The 18,188-nt window shown below is 44.0% G+C and overlaps 1 protein-coding gene across 2 annotated transcripts in view; it reads right to left on the bottom strand.

Moving 5' to 3' along the window:
- Positions 1–1,220: 1,220 nt before the first annotated feature.
- LDB3 (LIM domain binding 3) overlaps positions 1,221–18,188 on the bottom strand; it is a 96,718-nt gene continuing 79,750 nt past the window's right edge. For both annotated transcript variants that reach the window (XM_044420371.1, XM_044420369.1), the window contains 3 exons: positions 11,409–11,578; positions 8,455–8,491; positions 1,221–2,166 (listed from right to left, as the gene is read on the bottom strand). In XM_044420371.1, coding sequence (XP_044276306.1) covers positions 2,070–2,166; positions 8,455–8,491; positions 11,409–11,578 — 304 coding nt within the window. In that variant the 3' untranslated portion in view covers positions 1,221–2,069. The remainder of the gene's footprint in view (positions 2,167–8,454; positions 8,492–11,408; positions 11,579–18,188) is intronic.

The raw sequence follows: 18,188 nt of genomic DNA, 5'->3' as shown, positions 1-18,188 counted from the left end.
AACCATCCTGCTCTCCTCCAGGTGAGGGATGCTACCCCATCACCAGCTATCCATCTTCTGTACACTGACTGGAGTTGAGAGGGGACACGGTCTTTTCCACCGGAAGCAAAACGTCTTGGACCTGTCCTTGTACTTTGCCCAAGGAGACACAGGCAGCAAGGCAGCTGCAGTAAGAACATATTTTGGGGTAGTCTGGAGCAATGCGCATTTCGGTACAAATAACTGTTCATATACTTGGTGAAATAATGTCAATGCAGTATGTTTCTTTAAAAAATAAGAGGGGGAGGGAGATTTGAGAGGTGATTGTGGAGTAACTAAACTGAGTCTTTGCTGAGAAAAAGGGGCAATGGGGGTAGGGGAATAAAAGTGCAAGGGAGAAAGTGGCACCCGAAGCAAAGGCAGGAAAGCTGGAGGGTGTCCAAGCAAATGGGCAATGAGAAAATTCTATCCAGACCCATGATAGGAAGGTCTGGTCCAGGCTTTCATGCAAAAGCCGAGAAGGAGAGTGCTGAAGATGCACAGATCAAAGGAGAGTGCTGGTGAGCAAGGCACTCCCACGGCCACAAAACTGCAGTCCATTGCGAGAAAAGCTGCCAAGCTGCAAGCCAGATGTAGGTCTGTTGAAGCCACTGAAATCAATAGCCACGTTCTAGTTGCACCCACAGACAGCAGCCAGGACTGGGCTGTGGGAATGTAGTTGAAACACGGGACCAGCTGTTGTGCCAACCAGCTGTGTGGCAGGAAGAAGGAAGAGGCATTAAATAAATCCAGCCTGCATTCTCCTTCTGGCCTCCATTTGGTGCAAATTCTCTCTCTCTCTCTCTCTTTTTTTTGGACAGGGTCCATACACACAGGTAGTCCTGTGTAAGTCTATGTTTTCACACACAGTATCAGAGTTGGGAAACCTGTTTCCTCCCATAAATGTAGCCCCCAGACTATATTTTGGGGTGCATGGCTTTGAGTGTACATAAAACATACATTAGCTTATGATCTCAGTCTGGATATACCCTAACAAAAAACAAGTTCGCTCAACTGGACAGCAATTTCATCATTCAGGGTTTCTGTGACTTCCTTCCTTTCTTTCTCTTTGCTTTGTGATATAGCAGGACTTTTGCATTTAGTATTAAGCAATGAGAATACAGGTTCCTCCTTTTCTATTAAAAGTGGATTTTGACCTTATGAAGCAAGATACTTAAGGTAAAAAGGCACATAAATTCATCTGTTTTTAGATTCTTTATTTCAAGTAAACCACACTGCTATGTACAGAAAAAGTGGGTTTCAAAGCAGCAGCAATACATAAGAGGCAAAGTTATGTCTAGAAGTTATGCCATGCTTTAAAAACAGCAACAAAAAACCTCAGTGCACAAATTATCTTATATATTCTCACTTTTTCTAGGTCAACTTGACAAGGTACTACCTCGTGCCTTTTGCTTCCGTAGTTCCTGAGCTACTTCCGTCCAAACATTATACTCATAGCAAGTTTCAACTTTTGAAGGCGACATGTTAAAGCCTGGACTTGTAAAGATATGCCACATACAAGAAATAAGAATAAATTAAACCCAGGACAGCAAGTGTCTTATCTAAAATGACATAACTGACCTATGCCAACTAAGAGGTCTACATATTTGGCGAACCCCAAGGCCAAGGCTCAATACATTCTCCTTTCCAACTTCCTAGTCCCAATTTTATTTAATCAGCAAGAACACTTTCTAGAAGTTATGGCTTTTACTCGCAGGAATCTGTCAGTCTTCCCATTTCATCCTACATTCATTTAAAAGCTAATCAGTACAATAGCTAAGCTAGCCAGCAATTTAACGCTACTCTTGGTGCAGTGAAGGCCAACCAAATCCAGTCCAATCCATTTTATAATTCCGAAGGTTTACAGGATGGTGCAGAAAAACCAGACTAGCAACAGAAAACAAAGACAAGAACTTCCAGGAAAGAAACAACACCAAGTGTTACGCCTTAGCGCCTCAATACATGGGGTGCTCCTAGGTGCTACCTCAGAAGAGCCGTATATTCATTAGAGGACAAAATTCTTGCACATTGGTTTACTATTCATAGGATTTTTAACTTTTGACATTAAGGATTTGCGCCGATAGGCCGTGATGCCAGTTGCGCAATTTGGCAAAGCGTGGGCTGTTACGTTCCGTTTCAAACCTTTCCCTGTGGCATGAAGAAAGAGACAGGAAGGGGGGAGAAGAAGAGGGAAAGAAAGAAAGAGGGAAAGAAAGGGGAAAGAAAGAAAGGGGTTAGGGATGGCTGGAACCATTCCCCTGCCTAAGAACTAGGGCAATTGCAATTTATTTGGATTCAAGTAGCCTCAAAAATCAATACCAAAAAAGGGAAAAAAGGAAAGTTTTGGAGAAAAATCAGGGTAGTTTGACTTAATTTATGATTGATGTAATTTAAACACAATTTCCTGTCCCTTCATCCCAGTTTGGATTAGCTTGACAGGGCTGCTTTTGCTAGAAATGCTTCATGTAAGCCTCATCCTTTTACCGTCAATAAATTTCTGCCTGATCAGGTGGCAAATAGTTTCAGCATTTTAGCTTATAGCGTTTTGCATCAAAATGACATCCAAGCACATATTTCAGTCACTTGTTTTACACAGCAGCTGCAGAGCGTATAAACAAAATATGCCAATGAAAGACGGCACAACGATCTCTTGGTGAAGCTAAGCGGCACCAAGGCTGGCCCAAGACACTTTGGGGACTAAAGCAGAAAACCCAGAAAACACGACCTCTCTATTTAAAAGGAGGGCAATAAATCAAACACTTTTACAATTCGACACCCACGTTGCAGGCCTGTAGAAACTGCTTCACGCCGCCTCACAGCAGGCCTGACCCTGCAGGTTTATAATACTTCAAGATATTATGTCCTGTATGATTCTGAAACTCTGACATCTCTTTCTACAGACATTAATGACACCCAGGATCTGCCAGGCATGCTACAACTCTGTGATCTGGTCTTTTTCTGGATTGCACCGGTACTTTGATGGCGCAATATAGAATTGGAAATTAAAAGAGGCGAGTGGACAAGAAGGAAACATAAGAGAAATGCGTGCAATAAAAAAACCAGTCATTTGATCATTTAAGTTTCAGTTTTGGTGCCGTTATTGAGCTTTCCACTCCAACATTTTTGAAGTTTGTACCTATGAAGGTTTAAATTTAAGCCCAAATACATGTTTTGTTTTAGTGCAGTTCTGGGGAGTAAAACAGGCACAAACGGGGGGGGGGGGGATACACACTGGCCCCTGTTCATATGTTACCTTCTCCCATGACAGGGTTCTGCAATACACAGGAGAATAATACTTGAATGGATGAACCTGGTATCCTTTCTTGCCACAGAATCTGAATTTATGAACCACATCTGAGGGTGGGTAGGTCTCCCCAAGAAATTCCCACTACAAATTCAGTCCCATCTACAACCTTGAGCTATCAGCAAGTGCTCCTTGCTACTCACTTTTACACGCCACTCAGGGTCAAAGCCAGATACACTGTACAGTTAATTGTATGAATGCAGTTCAGCTCTAGAGCTGATGGGAGTTGTGGGCCAACCCACTGGAGGGTCGCACATTGCTCACCGCACGTCGACCGTCGTTTCCCTTGCCTCGGTCCCGAGGAAAACTGGCCCTCCTCTGACTTGACTTCCACTGGGAAGGCTTATCCCTCCATGCCCCCTGCAGCCTCAGGCCCTCCCACAGCTGCTGTGCAGAATTCCCCTCAAAAATTAAAAAGCACGTTAATTCCATCCACATAAATAGCGCGACATCTGCGTTGGCTACCATGTCGCCCTCCAGTCCTCCTGCAGCCACTGCCTCTGACCAAGAGAGAGGCAAGAAGAACAAGGGGGAGAGGGATCTACAACAGACCCACTTCCTTTCTGCTCCAGCTCTGTTCAGCTTGGCTTTGAGCTACGGCTCTGCTTTGCCTGCCTGTTTTTCCTGCACCTTCCCCTTCCCTGCAGCTCAGCTTGCTGCCGTGCCAAAGGCAGAGGCAGGGTTTCTCCACGGTCCCAGTTGCTTGTTTCCTCCACCCCAAGCAAGAGGTAGAAAGACTGGGTGACAGCCATGGGAAGTGGCCAGGCCTCACTGCCCACGCCCTTCCGACCTACACTCCCTGGACATTTAACCAGGCAACCCTGCGAGGCAGCTTTCCCTTTTGTTTGGCATGGCAAAGTTCTGTAGGAGAACATCCAGGGGCATTTAGCAGAAGGCATCCTGGCAGTGCCACGTGAAGCTGGTTCAAGTGACCTGATGAATTACAGCTCCTTTCAGGAAGAAAAAAAAAATCAAAGTCTGATTTGTTTGTTTTTTTTAAGTTCCAGAGTAAGATGTGAACAGGGCCTTGGCTAACATTCAAGCTGGAAGAAGCACAAACAACAAAGAGCCTTAACAGTGGAAATGAGGCTTTTAAAAAAGACTTGCTGGGGCAACGAAAAGCAGGAGCTTCATTTGAAGGATGGTCTTTCAGGGCACAACAATGGGGAGAAACCTGGCAGCCTTCATGTTGCCTCCGCAACACTTTCCAGCAAAGTTGGTTGCGTTCTGATGTTACACTGAGCATTTCCCCATTGGCGGAAGTCAGCACCATGGGTTGGAAGGAGGAAAATCCACAGCACAGTGACAGACTATGGGCTCATGATAACTTAAGACTGCATGTTGCAGAGCAGCATTCTTGGACCTGGTGCTGTCCGGACATGTTTGACTAAAGCTCCCAGAATGCTGGCTGGATGAGGTTGGATGAGAAGTCCAATATGTCTGGAGGGCAACCAGAGTGGGGAAGGCTGCTGTCCAGGGGAATGAGGAGCTTCCAAGCCTTATAGCATGCAAGTTCTGTGCTAAGGGGTCTCCTTAAAGTTTTCTGAAATGTCTCCCGGGAAGCTTCTGCTCAGCAGCCATTTGCCAGTTAAACAGCTCCGGCCAGAATGAATGGGGGCTCCCAACAAGACTTGTGTGTGTTTCAAAAGCCGCCACACAGGCAGTCATGTCAAGTCCATCTCAGCATGATAAAGAATTCAAGAGATTGCACTAGAAATGTGCTATTCGACACACAGAATAATCCAGGACAAATCCCATGTACAGAGCTGTACAGAGAAGCTGTAAATGGTCGCTTCTAAATCGGAAGCACTGCACCGTCTGACGCTGTGGAAAGGCCGCATATTAAAGCCCCCAGACCCACAAGTGTACAGGCATTGCTGTTTTGATTCCCTTTTTCTCTAAAAACTCAGGCATTCTATGGGAAGGAATATAAGGAAACCGGAAGTTCCACAAAGCATCGTTCTGCCACTGTGATTTCCCTGTGAGACACAGCCAGAGAATGGCATTCGTGTGCTAATGAGCAAGAAAATTCTCTCCTACATTGCCACACTCCGAGGGCACCAATGTTGAATTTTGCATCCACCTACAAGGTAGTGTCAGTGCCAGTTCTGGAGTGCCACCACATGGAGGCGTCCCTGTCAAGTGTTGCATGAAAAAGATAGTGCACCGAATCACAGCCTGAGAGCAGCACAGAACAAGCGTTTTTCAGGGCTTGCAACGCTGCATAGACGGAGTCTTGTGCAAAAGCATTTTACTACCTGAATACTAAAAAGAAAAGGTCTTTGACCTTCTAGCCTCCTCTGGAAGACCACACACAGAGACTGTTGGAGGAGATTCCTTGGGCTGCAGGCTGTTCCAAAAACCCATTACGGTGAAAGCCAACTGCAATGTTAATGACTCTACTATCACTGTACTACGGAGACAGGGGAACCTGAAAGGACACCCCATCTTTGTCCATTAAACTTTTCTGGAACTACAGATGAATGTGTCTGCTTGCCTAGGGGGGAAGGAAGAGGCTCCACGGTTTAAAACCTGCTACAACAAGCCGTGGCCCATCATCACCCTCTTAAAACGGAGCCTGCAAGTTGAAGGTATTCATTGGCGGAACATGAAGCTCCCCTAATCGGATGTCCCATCATGCACAAAGTCATGATGCAGGCCAGTGCCTAAGCACGCTGGCACGCCTACATTTTAGAAACGAGAGAAATGCACAGTGCTGACAGTAAACAGTACATGACGCACCGAAGTCCGTTACGTACTCCAAATCACATTCAATCAGTTGTGCCACGGGTTACACGGGAAGGCAAAGTGGTTCTATTACCTTCACATTTCTTTTTCAAAGCCCAACCCTATCCCGATCATTCTAAGGCCAAATTTTCCTTCCTTGATGAATTCCCCCTCTCCTTAAGGAATATATTCATCTTCAGACTCACGCAGAGGAACCACTATCTCACATTCATTAGTCAGGTCGTATGATCTGGGATATCCTGAAGAATTCCACTGAACCCTAAACACTCCGTTGCTGATGTAGAGATAATGACACAGGAGTCCTAAATACAGTGTCTGTGTAGTCCCCATGGTGAGATGACTGCCAGGTGACCCGAGCCGGAGTCATCTGCAGCGAGGACAGACCTGCTCTCCAGCACTCGCTCCACCTCACGGCCAACTTGCTCTCCTCCGGGTAGCATCCAGACTTTTGCTGAGGGAAGACGCTAGGGCCTTATGGCCAGTGAGCAGATAAATGGTCAGGAGATGTTGTTAAATGGCTTCCCGTGGGTAACAGCTGTTAGGGTTCAGAACCCAGAGGTTCTGTTTGCACAGACACCAGATTTCAGAATTGGTACGTTAGGCAAATTCATCTGGAAAGCCTTCAGAGATGGATATACATTTTTCTGAGGCCTTCCCCATGCATATGCAGCAAGTGTAGGTGCAACCAAAAATACCACACACGGCAATCCACAAGCAGAAAAACTGCATCTTGATTCCTGCGGGGAAATACCTCCCATGTACAAATTTTATAACATCTGATATAGCTATTCACTTCCTGAATTAAGGGAGACATTCATTCTACAGACTCTGCAGCACAGATAGTCTAACAAGGTCAGATAGAACCACAGTGTTATAATCCCTTGTCTCTTCCCATTCTGTGGGTATTTTGTACAGTTCTGGTTCTCACACTTCAAGAAAGATGCAGGCAAACTGGAAAAAGTTCAGAGGAGGGCAAGAAAGATGATCAGGGGATGGGAAACAAAGCCCTTCAAGGAGAGATTGAAAGCCCGGGGATGTTTAGCCTGGAGAAGAGAAGGGTGAGGGGAGATGGGATAGCACTGCACAAGTACTTGAAGGGCTGTCACAAAGCGCCTCTTCTCAAACATCTCAGAGCGCAGGTCACAGAATAACAGGCTCGAGAAACTCCAGATTCCGGCTAGATATCAGGAAGAATTTCCTCACTGTCAGAGCAGTACGACAATGGAGCAAATTACTAGGGAGGTTGTGGGCTCTCCCACACTAGAGGCATCCAAGATGCAACTGGACTGAGAGGGACGACTTAACTGAGTCCTGCACTGAGCAGGGGATTGGACTTGACAGCCTTATAAGCTAGGCCTTTCCAACTCTACCATTCTACAGTTCCAGTGGGAGCAGATGATAGCTCCCATGTCTACCTTCAAATATGCTTCTACAGTTACAGTGGGGAAGGGGCTTCAGCAATGCAACTATACCTGGAAGAGTCACAGGCAGCAAATGTCAATAAAAGCCAGTCTACAATAGCACAGTGGGGACTTTGGCGAGACACAACCATAAGACAAGTCACAAACCCGAGCCTCACGTTGGAGAGGGAGATAGAGATACATAAGCAAGAGAGCAGGTTATGGGCCAGGCTTGTCTGCTTCAGGCAACCACTATGAAACTGGACGGAGGAGCCAAAGTGAAGCCTTACAGCCTACTCAAAACTAGACAATCTCAGCAGCCTGGAAATGGATGAATATCCAAGCTTCTGAATATTTGAAAACGGACAAACGCTAGTAGCAAAAGCAGTCCTGTGTGCTTATACTGCATTATTACAAGAATAGAAACAACCCAAATAAACTTGGTTGGGTTACTTTGAGTTGGGTTTCCCGCCTCCATATTTAGTTTCCAGGTAAACAAACCTAATAATGTTTTATTTGTATCACTGGGAACAACTCCGTTATCGTTATCTTCTGTGCATCTCCATTGAAACAAGTGCCAATCACAGGATCATCCAAATAAATTGCTCATGACGAGGTCAGCACGACCCACCCTATCATAGGACATTTCCACCCACCTACGAAACTGAGGGATGTCCCATGCATGCTCGTCAGACTCGAGGCTCAAAGGAATCCCCCTGCAAACAAGAAGGGAATTTCTCGTGCCAAGACTTGCAAGGACGGAGCAAAGGCTGCTGAAATTATGGGACTTTGCCATCTTTTCAACCTGAAGCTTCTTGTTAGGTCAACAGCATTGGTCATTTTTTTAGTGATTTGAGTAAATGTAGTAGGCTTATAAAGAAAAAAAAATCTAATTTTATCATGGTCAAATTAATGCTGGTTTAGAGCATTAAGTGTTGGTTATTGCTAAAGAGAAGGCCATAATACTTGCTGCTAGTTGCCTACCTTGATCTCCTCAGGGCATCTTCGTCTGGATCTTGCACTGCAGGTGAGAAATTGATGCCATTAGCGGAAAAAACAAGAACCTCATAATGTAACTACAAGGAGAAATGAGGCAGCAGTTCAGGCTTCCATGGGGCCAAACCCTTCCCCAAGCTGGTGCCTACCATATCAGTTGGATAACAATTTCCATTATCCCCAACCAGAACCATGCTGGCTGGGATGGTGGTAATTGGAGTTCAGTGCAACTGGGGGCTTCAGCTTGGGCAAAAGTGAGAGAAGAGATTCCGAACTGGATTTCTCAATGCTGCCTTCTCTCCCTCTTCCCTGCATCCATTTCTCAGTGAGAATCACCTTCCCAAAGCTGCTATTAGCTAAGGAAGAGAAAACATACAGCTGCACATTGTACCTGTATTTTCTCCTATCTGTACACAACAGCAGTTTTACAGGGAGGGATAAGCTTTTGCATCTTCAGGGGATTTGCTCGAAGAAAGTTTAATCCTTGACTCAAGTGTTGTGCTTGCAATCTAAATGGCCCCCACCCAGCATGTCTGCCGTTTGTGAAAGCAGCTGGGAGAGCCAGTCACAAATCTGCAACAAAGCGGGTCGTCTGGCCATGGTGCATAAAAAGTCTTAATAATTAGGAAAATAATAGCCAGTAAACTGATTTTCTATATGTGAAAACAGTGGAAATACGATTTTGTGTTTCTTTACTCAAGTGTTGTGAGGGACCTCTTCCATCACAGGGTTGGTTGTAGCTAGATGATAATTTCTCGACTTGAACTATGCTGAATAAAAATATATTTCTAATTTTTCTTCCTTTCCAAATTCTGGTTAAAGTGTTAGTTTTAATGCATAATGAGTATTCCAAATTCCTTTACCCCAATTTTCAACATAGAGAGCCACTTGGGTCTCCATTTTTGTGCCATTTTGATTTTCATTGTAGTTCCCCCCCCCAAATTCTTAATGACCAAACTGAACAATGCTATAGAATCAGAGGACAGAATTTATGATATGATAAAAAAAGCTTCTGTGACATTTTCTATTCCTCCTTAATTTGAAATTTGGAAATGATTTGTTGCAACGAAATGCGCATTCCATCAGCATATTCTGTCTACAAACTGTTTTGATTTTGAACATTATCTTTCCAGCCCAACTGGATAACCTGCACCCAGAGATCAAAAATGGGAACTTGGCCCCACTTCTCTTGCTGGTACCAAAAGCTGCCACTGTGCAATTCTCCTGTAGGGATGTAAGAAAAATGTGGTCCAGTTTGCAACTCTTGAGAATATGTCTTACTCACAATCCCAAACACAAACAGGAATACTCTTGTTTGGAAATGTGTACTTGCATTCAGAAGTGTGTGCAAGGGTCCATCCCCCTCCAATCAGAATTTTCATGCTTTAGTTTATGGAAAGAATACACATGTTCAAGCAGAAAAAGGCACACTTCAAAAAATGAGCCAGACCGCTGTAGAACTGTGGAATGCAAATGAGGAAAATCAAAGGGGAATATGAAGAACTTCATGTTCGCCCATTCCTCTCTTCCTGGACCACCAGGTCATCATGTTAGGCACTGTCATGCAATGGTTTTGTTCCACCGTGTCCAACGTGACAGAGGACAACCATTAGAGTAGATCTTGAGAGTTGGTGTGTAACTTTCCATAAGCGTCTATGGCATTTAATGTCTAGATTGGGGGCGGGGGAATAACCTCAGCTAGCATGGCTAATTGTGAGGAAGGATGGGACCTGTACATCAAAGCATCAGGAGGGCCACTAAGTTGATCTAGACGATGCCACTGGAAAAGGTCATCTGGCACTTCAAAGAGATGATCCCCAGCCTCATGCCTTCACTCCTAAGCTAACTTACAGAAGCTCCTGGAAGGAAAGCAACTCACCCTCTCTTTTGTTCAGCAGCTACCTGAACCTGCCAGAAAGCCTATCCAGGAAATTGGGAAGCCCTTTTGAACAAAATGGGATGAGTACAGGCAACCGGGGGGGGGGGGGGGGGAGTTATAGGACCACAAACTTAGCAGTCCGCTGCCTGATTTGGGGCAATTCCCTCCTCCCCCAGGTCTTGCAGCACCACGTGGCACCCTCAGGCCAACACCCAAGCCTGTGCACTCCGTAATCAAGACCAGCCTAAAGAGAATTAAGACCGCAGATGCTCCAGATGGCCAGCCTAGGCACCTTCCTTCCGCAGCACCACTTGCCCCAACTGGTGCCGACCTCTGCTTCTGATAAGCTCGTGAGAAGCCCTTGTTTGCCTCCTGAGAGAGAGGGCTAGGAACCAGTGCCAGCGTAGTGATGAAGGTCACCTTGCCCAAGAGACCCTCCCAACCCTGGGGATGGCCCTCTGTGAAGTAGAAACTCCTGCTGCTAGAAGCTGGACCTTTACAGCCACGGCCCTGAAACTATCTACTTCTGGAAGGATGGATGGATGGAAGGAAGGAAGGAATTGCATTCCTTCCTTAAGGATGGTACAACCTTCCTTTATTGCCATGGACTTTTGTGTGTCTTTCTTAGGTTGATTTTTCTGACTTCCCAACACATATTCTAGTTACTTATTCAGTTTCCTTAATTGAGCTCCATTGTAGGTTGCATTTGCTGTGTGCTGTTACAAACCACTTTTGAATGAATAAATACATAATTCTAGTTCCTTTGCTAATGTGATACAGTTTAGACTTCTAAATTAAATTAAATTAAATTTGAAAAATGATAAGAGAAAAAACTCTTTTAAAGGCCTCATGTCTATCATCAGTTCTAATGAGATTAACCGAGTTCTCTCCTAACAGAAACCTGGGACATTAGCTTATACTGGTCGGAGATCTGTATTAGCTCACAGCAGTGGAATTTGGAAAGGAAGATCTCTGGGATCCTTGACTCCTGGTATATCAAAGAGGCAGGAGAAAGAAAGAATTCTATCCAAGAGGTGAACTGGCACTTCCCAGTCTGACTTACTGTACTCAGTTCCTGTCATCTGAGCCAGGATGCGGAAGGACTTGGACTGCAAGTGGGAAGAACGGCGACTCCAGTCCTCAAGCTCATCTTCAGACTTGTTCTGAGTTTTAAGTACAGCCTGATACACTGGAGAAGCACTGTCTACATGACGATCTTTAACGGGGAGGGAACTGCAATGCAGAAAGAGGTACACTGTAAAACAGCTAACGTGGCTTTGGCCCTCCCTCCCCCAAAACTGTTCCTGCAGTTTGTCTCCAGAGCCCTTATTTCTGCAGAACGATAGAATATTTTTTGGAAGATGTGCGTTTGGCAGGATGAATTGGGGAGACAAATCTAAATTGCATCTGTTTTCAACACGAGAATGAGGATGAATATCATCATTGTCATACTGTTAGCTTTCTTGGGATGATCAGTACACGTGGGTCATTCCGTATTGCAAGATCTAATTAACATACTAAAAAGACCCCATTCCTGAAAAGACCAGTAATTAGCCTGGAATTATCTGAAGCTCCGATCAACTGTTTACAAAGAAAGCAGCACAGAGGTGCTCATGATCCCAGCATATCGCCTGTGACAGTTTATGGGTTTTCTAGCAGCTGCTTGAAGATCTTATGCATGCAGCCACCACACTAGGACAATCCCAGGAAATCTATGCAGTGCGATTTTTCTGCCCTACAGCCTTGGGATCCAATGGCATGCTTCAGATATCCTGCTGACTAAGTTTAGATAACACAATAATCCATGCCCAAGAGTTGAGTATGAGTTAAATGTGGCTTGTCACTGAACCACAAGTTGTGGCTGCAAATGATTTATTGTATTGTCTGAATGCAGCCACACTAACGATTCATGGTTTCTCTTCTTGGGTTATTCATGGTTAACAAATCATGGCTTGTTAGCCAGGCTGGGTTCAGATGATGTGATAATCCACATTTCAATAATAATCATAGTTCCATAACAACTGACATTCAACCCACCCTTAATCCTTGAGTGGTGGATATATGCTGTCTAAACCCAGCCACTGTGTTTTACAAACAATATTCTCCATGGACTGTGCAGCGCCTTTTCTTTTTACTATATCAGCAACTGCTGATTAGAACTGAACAACTGATAAGATTGACAGCTGTAAAATGATGGCCACTGAATAGTAAACCTGACAGCAATAACTTGAAGGCCACACATAGATTGCTAGCCGATTTGGGCAAATCTTCTAACTTGAGTGTTTTTGTGTATATATCCTGGTTCCCAGAGTAACAGACTGAAATGATAAGCAGAGAAGGAGCTGTTAAAAGAAAAGCAGCTAAATAATTACAGAGGCTTGCTTGAAATTGTCAAAGGGCCTATATACTATTGTTTATTTTATTTCTTAAGATCCATGATTACTTTTTTTACAAGATACCCTGAGGTTTTACTACCTCTCTGCTGTATCATGAAGTGTGTACATACCCAAGGATCTTTTTTCAACTTCCCTTCTCACAGTGGGGCACTTGAGACGTAATGAACATGATGCTGAGAACGCAGGTGGTAGCTTGAATGAACAAGGATGGGAACTGCTCTATTCATAATCTCACAGAACAATCCAATAGTCACATAAAACACAATAGGTGCCACAATGAAAAAAATGCTAGCAAACGAACGTCTTGGAAGAAGAATCCATTCGGATCCAGTCTTCTGCTTACAATGTGCAGTGGTTCATGTACTAGAGGACTAGAACAGAGCTGAGGAACTCTGACCTTCCAGATGTTATCAGATTCAGGCCTAGCCAGCACAGCCAATTGGCAGGGGGCATAGAAACATCCATTCAATAACATCTGGAGGATGGAGGCTTCCTCTCAAAACCTTGCTGGATCAGGCCAAAGCCCATCTCATCGAGTTTTGCTTCCCACAGTGGCCAGACAGATGCCCCTGAAAACTCATGAGCAAATCATGATAGTAGCCTTCTTTGTGCTGTTTGTCCCTTGCATCTCACAATCTTGCAGCAGACTGGCTTAACGCTTGCAGGGTTAATAGCTGTTGACAGACTTCAGCTCCGTAAATTTATCTAACCCTTTAAGCCATCCAAGCAGATGGCCATCACCTTATGCTAGTGAATAAAGTAATCATGTCTTCTGAAAAGAAGTGTTTTCTTTTATCCATTTTGACCCATTAGCTGAAGAAAGGTGGGGTGGGGTGGGGGGAGAGAACCAGCAACAACAGTATAGCTCTTCCAAATTCAGCCCTTTGTTATTTGTATCATTGTTCTTTTAAACTAAAGAACGAATCACTGAAAGTGCCACCCGTCATGGCACACTACAATGACAGAAATCAAGAACTGTAATATTTATTTTGCATCAAATGCAACCAAAGGTATTTGAAGATGTTTTGGTAGTATATTTACCATATAATTATTTACATTTCTACTCTGAAATAAGCCCCACTGAGTACACTGGGATTTGCTCACAGCTAAATGTATATAGGACTGCAGATCTACTGCCGTGACTTTTCTAATGAATTCATTTCCTCTATACAGTGGTATAAAATTGCCATTGTGTCACATATGATACAACAGTGATAATCTGTTTAAAAATCAGAAAGCAGAAACAGAACAAAGTAACGGACTTCAAAAAGGATATCCTTAAAATATCATAACAAGTTTTAAAAAAAGAACTGTCCTGTCATTAACGGTTGGTTCTTGATATATTATTTAAATTGTTTCATTTAAAAATCACTTCTTAAGAAAAAAATGGAACGTGAGCAGCATGGTGCAAGTGCCCCTCAACCAACCCGCAAGCTTGTACGTGGCTCCTGCATAAAGTCAGATGCCTCTTCTCCAGGGTTGGCCAGTTATCTTGAGCCAAATAACCGGTGTTTATGCTGTGAGCCTGAGCATGTTTACCTGGAACCAAGGCCCATTCCAATTCACCTGGGCTTTTTGTTTTCCAGGTGAGTATCGTCAGGTGCATAAAATCCAAAGTGAACTCAATGAAAACTGGCAAGTTATCCTTCCAAGCTATCCCAGCCTGCAGTCTGATTTCCTCTCTGTTTGCCAAACACTGTTAACTTCAAAAGCAATGGTGTCTCCTCTGGGCCAATATGACAATTAATTCTCATTGTTAATGTTGTTGCTGGCAGTGGCATCTCTCTCAGCTTTCCTTTCTGGCTTCTATTCCTTCTCCCCTACATTGTTTGCCCAGTGATGCTGCCTCTTCAAAGACCCAGAAGCAACCTGGTGCCCTCCAGATGAGTTGGACTGCAACTCTTATCACACCCCCATTGGCTATACTGGCTGGGGATGATGGGAGTCCTAGCTCAGCTCACCTGGAGGGCATACTCACAGGGAAGGCTGTCCTAGGGTGTTTTGTATTCCTATATAATTGTTACAAGCATGACCCTAAAATGTTATATTTGACAGCTTCTTTGGCCACACCTCCTCATCTGATCGAAAAGTAGCCTTTTCTACACAAAAAGGTCACATATATGTTGGAAGACAGAACAAAATCGGCCCCATCACATGGTCTGAAACCAAATGATGCAGGAAGCTTGCGGAAACTGGACTGCCAAGGAACCCCGTGTGAACCATTTGCTGTTTGGGTGAAAAGGAAGGTATGCCATCAATGCAATAAATGCATTTTAAAACTGCCTGCAAATAACTTGGCTTGGTTCATAAAAATAATAAAAATGAAGCTGATAGAATCAGAAAAATGCTAAACAGACATTCAAATCAACTGGATTTGAGGACAGTCAACATTGAACCGTGTGACATGGACACCACTTTTGCCCAAGCAAGACTGCAAACTTGTGGATGAACTTAGAACAGTAAAGCTGAAATGGATTACATGGAAAGCACAGTATTACATCTGCTGGGGGAAATGAATGTTTTGCAAGAAAGAAATTAGGAAGCTCAGAAAAATAAAAAGGAGGAGGAGAAGTAGAAAAGAAAAATAAAACTGTGAGAATAATTGATGGCACTGAACCAAACACATTTAGAGAGCTTTTCTTAGTTAAAAAAAAAATCATGGAGACATCATACAGGTTGGAAGAGAACTCCGCTCTCATATGGAAGGCATGTGCGAAGAATGTGTGAGGTTTTCTTGCACACTCATGTCTAGAATGTGTATCTTCCACAAGGGTCACAAGACATGCCTCCAAAAGGGAAAAAAGAAAAGAAAGAAAAAAGAATGTACTAATGCTGTCCTAACCAAAAATCCATTGTCAAACATTATTTTTTTTGCTTTTGGAACCTTTCAGAATCTAATGTACAAAATGTATATTGCTCATAACATGGTTTCACTGCAGAAGAAATCAGTTTACCAAACTCAGAATATGACTTTTTGCATTTTCTATGAGCTGCTGCTGTTTCTTCTGGTCACCAAGTATATGCCATTTGATACAAGTTTATACTTGCTTAGAATAGAGCCATGGAAATTCACTTGAGTTGATCTCATTTGGTTCACCCTATTTTTGGTCATTTTAATCTACTGCATATTTTCCAAAGAAAGTCAAACAAGACAGATCATGTAATACAGCTTATAAGGAGCAGGGCCACTTCAATCTGCAGCCGGAAATTTGCATAGGTGAAGGCTGCCTAACGGGGGGAAGTCCCTCTGTATTTTAGAGATCAGACTAGTTCAAACCTTTCTCTGCCTGACATTCTAGGAGGTACAGTATGTCAGCATGCATGTATTTGCAGTGACAGATCATTCTAGCACGCAAATGTTGCTTGCATAAATCACTCTAAGACTGCACATATAAGGACACATAGACACCCCCCCCCCCTTTAAAGTCCATGAAGTTTCATTTGATGGACAAGTGCTTCCATTTGGTGGAATTCCATTGTAATTCTATCTAGCATTTTTTGGGAGTTTCTTCCTGGAAATCTTTCTGTGATGGGAAAAGAGTCAATGCTTTGATGTAGGGTGATCACCCGTGTGGCAGATTCCACCGCAGGGCTACCAACAAAATATCGGCCAATTCAGTCATTAATGGTTGCTGAGCCTGCTCCTTCCCTCCCACCACATGATCAAGCCAACATATGATCTGCAGGCTCTAAATGCACATCCGCTCATGCAGATGCGTAGGTCACACAAGCCTTCTTACTAAAAAAAGATGGCGGCATCTCCACGTGGCCCATCCCTATTGCGCATGACACCATCAGAAGGACGGTAGCTGGAAGAAGGGCACGGGCATGTCTCGACCAGATGAAACCATGAGTTGGCTTGGCTGCGATCTCAACTGGGCCATTAAAGTTTTACATGCTTTCAACTCTGGTCCGCTTGCTTTGCATCACTGAAATTAGCATTGATGCATGCTAAATGTCCTTAAAATCTAAAGAATTTGAAAGAAGTGGGCCAAATGTAAAATAAGGAGGAGGCAAATTTATACTTTGCACTTCTTTCATTCTATAGAGTTGGAAATATAAATCTACTTACGCCAATGGAGAGTCACTGCCATACGATCAAAAACCCATGAAAGAGCATTGAGTGTTTGGGGTCCATCAGTGAGGAGAGTTGGGAAGTGCACAGGAGAGCAACATTAGTATGAGAAATTAACAAAACCCAAAAGAAATGTGTAAAAGTGGGGTGGGGGGAGAGAGAAGAAACGATAATCAATAGAAAGGAGCGCATGGGAGTACATCTAACACATCAGCAATCAGATAAAGCTTGCTGGTTATCCGCTTTAGACAGGTTGTTAGAGATCGATTTGCCACACTCTTCCATCCTGTGCTTGAACTCACACACGAAGCAGTCAAAAGAGAGACCATTTACATGGCAAGAGGACCACACACCCACACCCACACCCACACCCACACACATCAAAAGTAATTTCCATTCAAGTACTGGAGTTGGAGATCCGAGACAGATGTCTTGATCAGTGCAGGCAGGTTACTGGTGCCTTGCAAAAGCACCACATATTAATGAGCTGTCACGCATTGACCAGGAATGATAATGTGCTGAGTGCATGGATGATAATCATGTGCAGGGAAATGCTGTGTGCTGGTAACACATGGGGAGAAGTTGCTCGTGGGGACTCCAGACAGTCTGCAAGGATGCTCGCTCCCACACAGAGCAAGAGACATCTGGGCTTGCGTTCTTCAGTCTGAATAATGCAGAGGAAGCACTGGGCAATGCGATCTAAATGTATATGGATAACGTGCGTGTGCATCTTGTCCCTGCCAATCTGCATTTCTAGCTGTGCAGACAAGGAGGCAGATCTTTGGGTAGGCTTTTCACATTTGGTGGAATCCAGTTCAAATTTACCCACATGTAACAACTGTTCTATTAACACGAGGCCTTTGATGTACAAGTGAGCTGCCGTTTGGATTGTGGCAATTGCCTAATAACTCAAGAAAAGAGGAACAGGAACAACAAAAACGCCTCTGAGAAATATCCAGACTTTTGATTATCCTTGCAACAAAAGGTTTCCAGAAAACAGCATTAGAGTTACGTTTTTAGAATAATTATTCAAGGAAGACATAATCAATGTTCATGCTAAAATGGAATGAGGGGGAATTGTTACTTGGGTAAGTAATCTCCATTCTCTTTAGAAAACCAGTGAACTGTCTGCTTCCACCCCCCCATCTGCAATAGGGTACTCAAAGTGTAGAAAGTGGTCTGGGATTACCAGTCTAAGCACCTGGAGGGCACTGGTCTGCCCTGCCCAGCCCTGCCCTATGAAGTGAGATGGGGATTTGATTTGAACTGCAGCGTGGTTGGTGGAAGAAGGGGACTGACCCCTTCTCCGGGCCCTGTTTTACCATCCAGTCTCCTGTTTTTTAGCTGCTTTTGTCCTGGTAGAAGTCATTCC

Source organism: Varanus komodoensis, unplaced genomic scaffold, assembly GCF_004798865.1.
Source record: "Varanus komodoensis strain SLA01 unplaced genomic scaffold, ASM479886v1 scaffold11, whole genome shotgun sequence".
NCBI lineage: Eukaryota > Metazoa > Chordata > Lepidosauria > Squamata > Varanidae > Varanus > Varanus komodoensis.
This window is presented reverse-complemented; position numbering and strand designations above follow the sequence as displayed.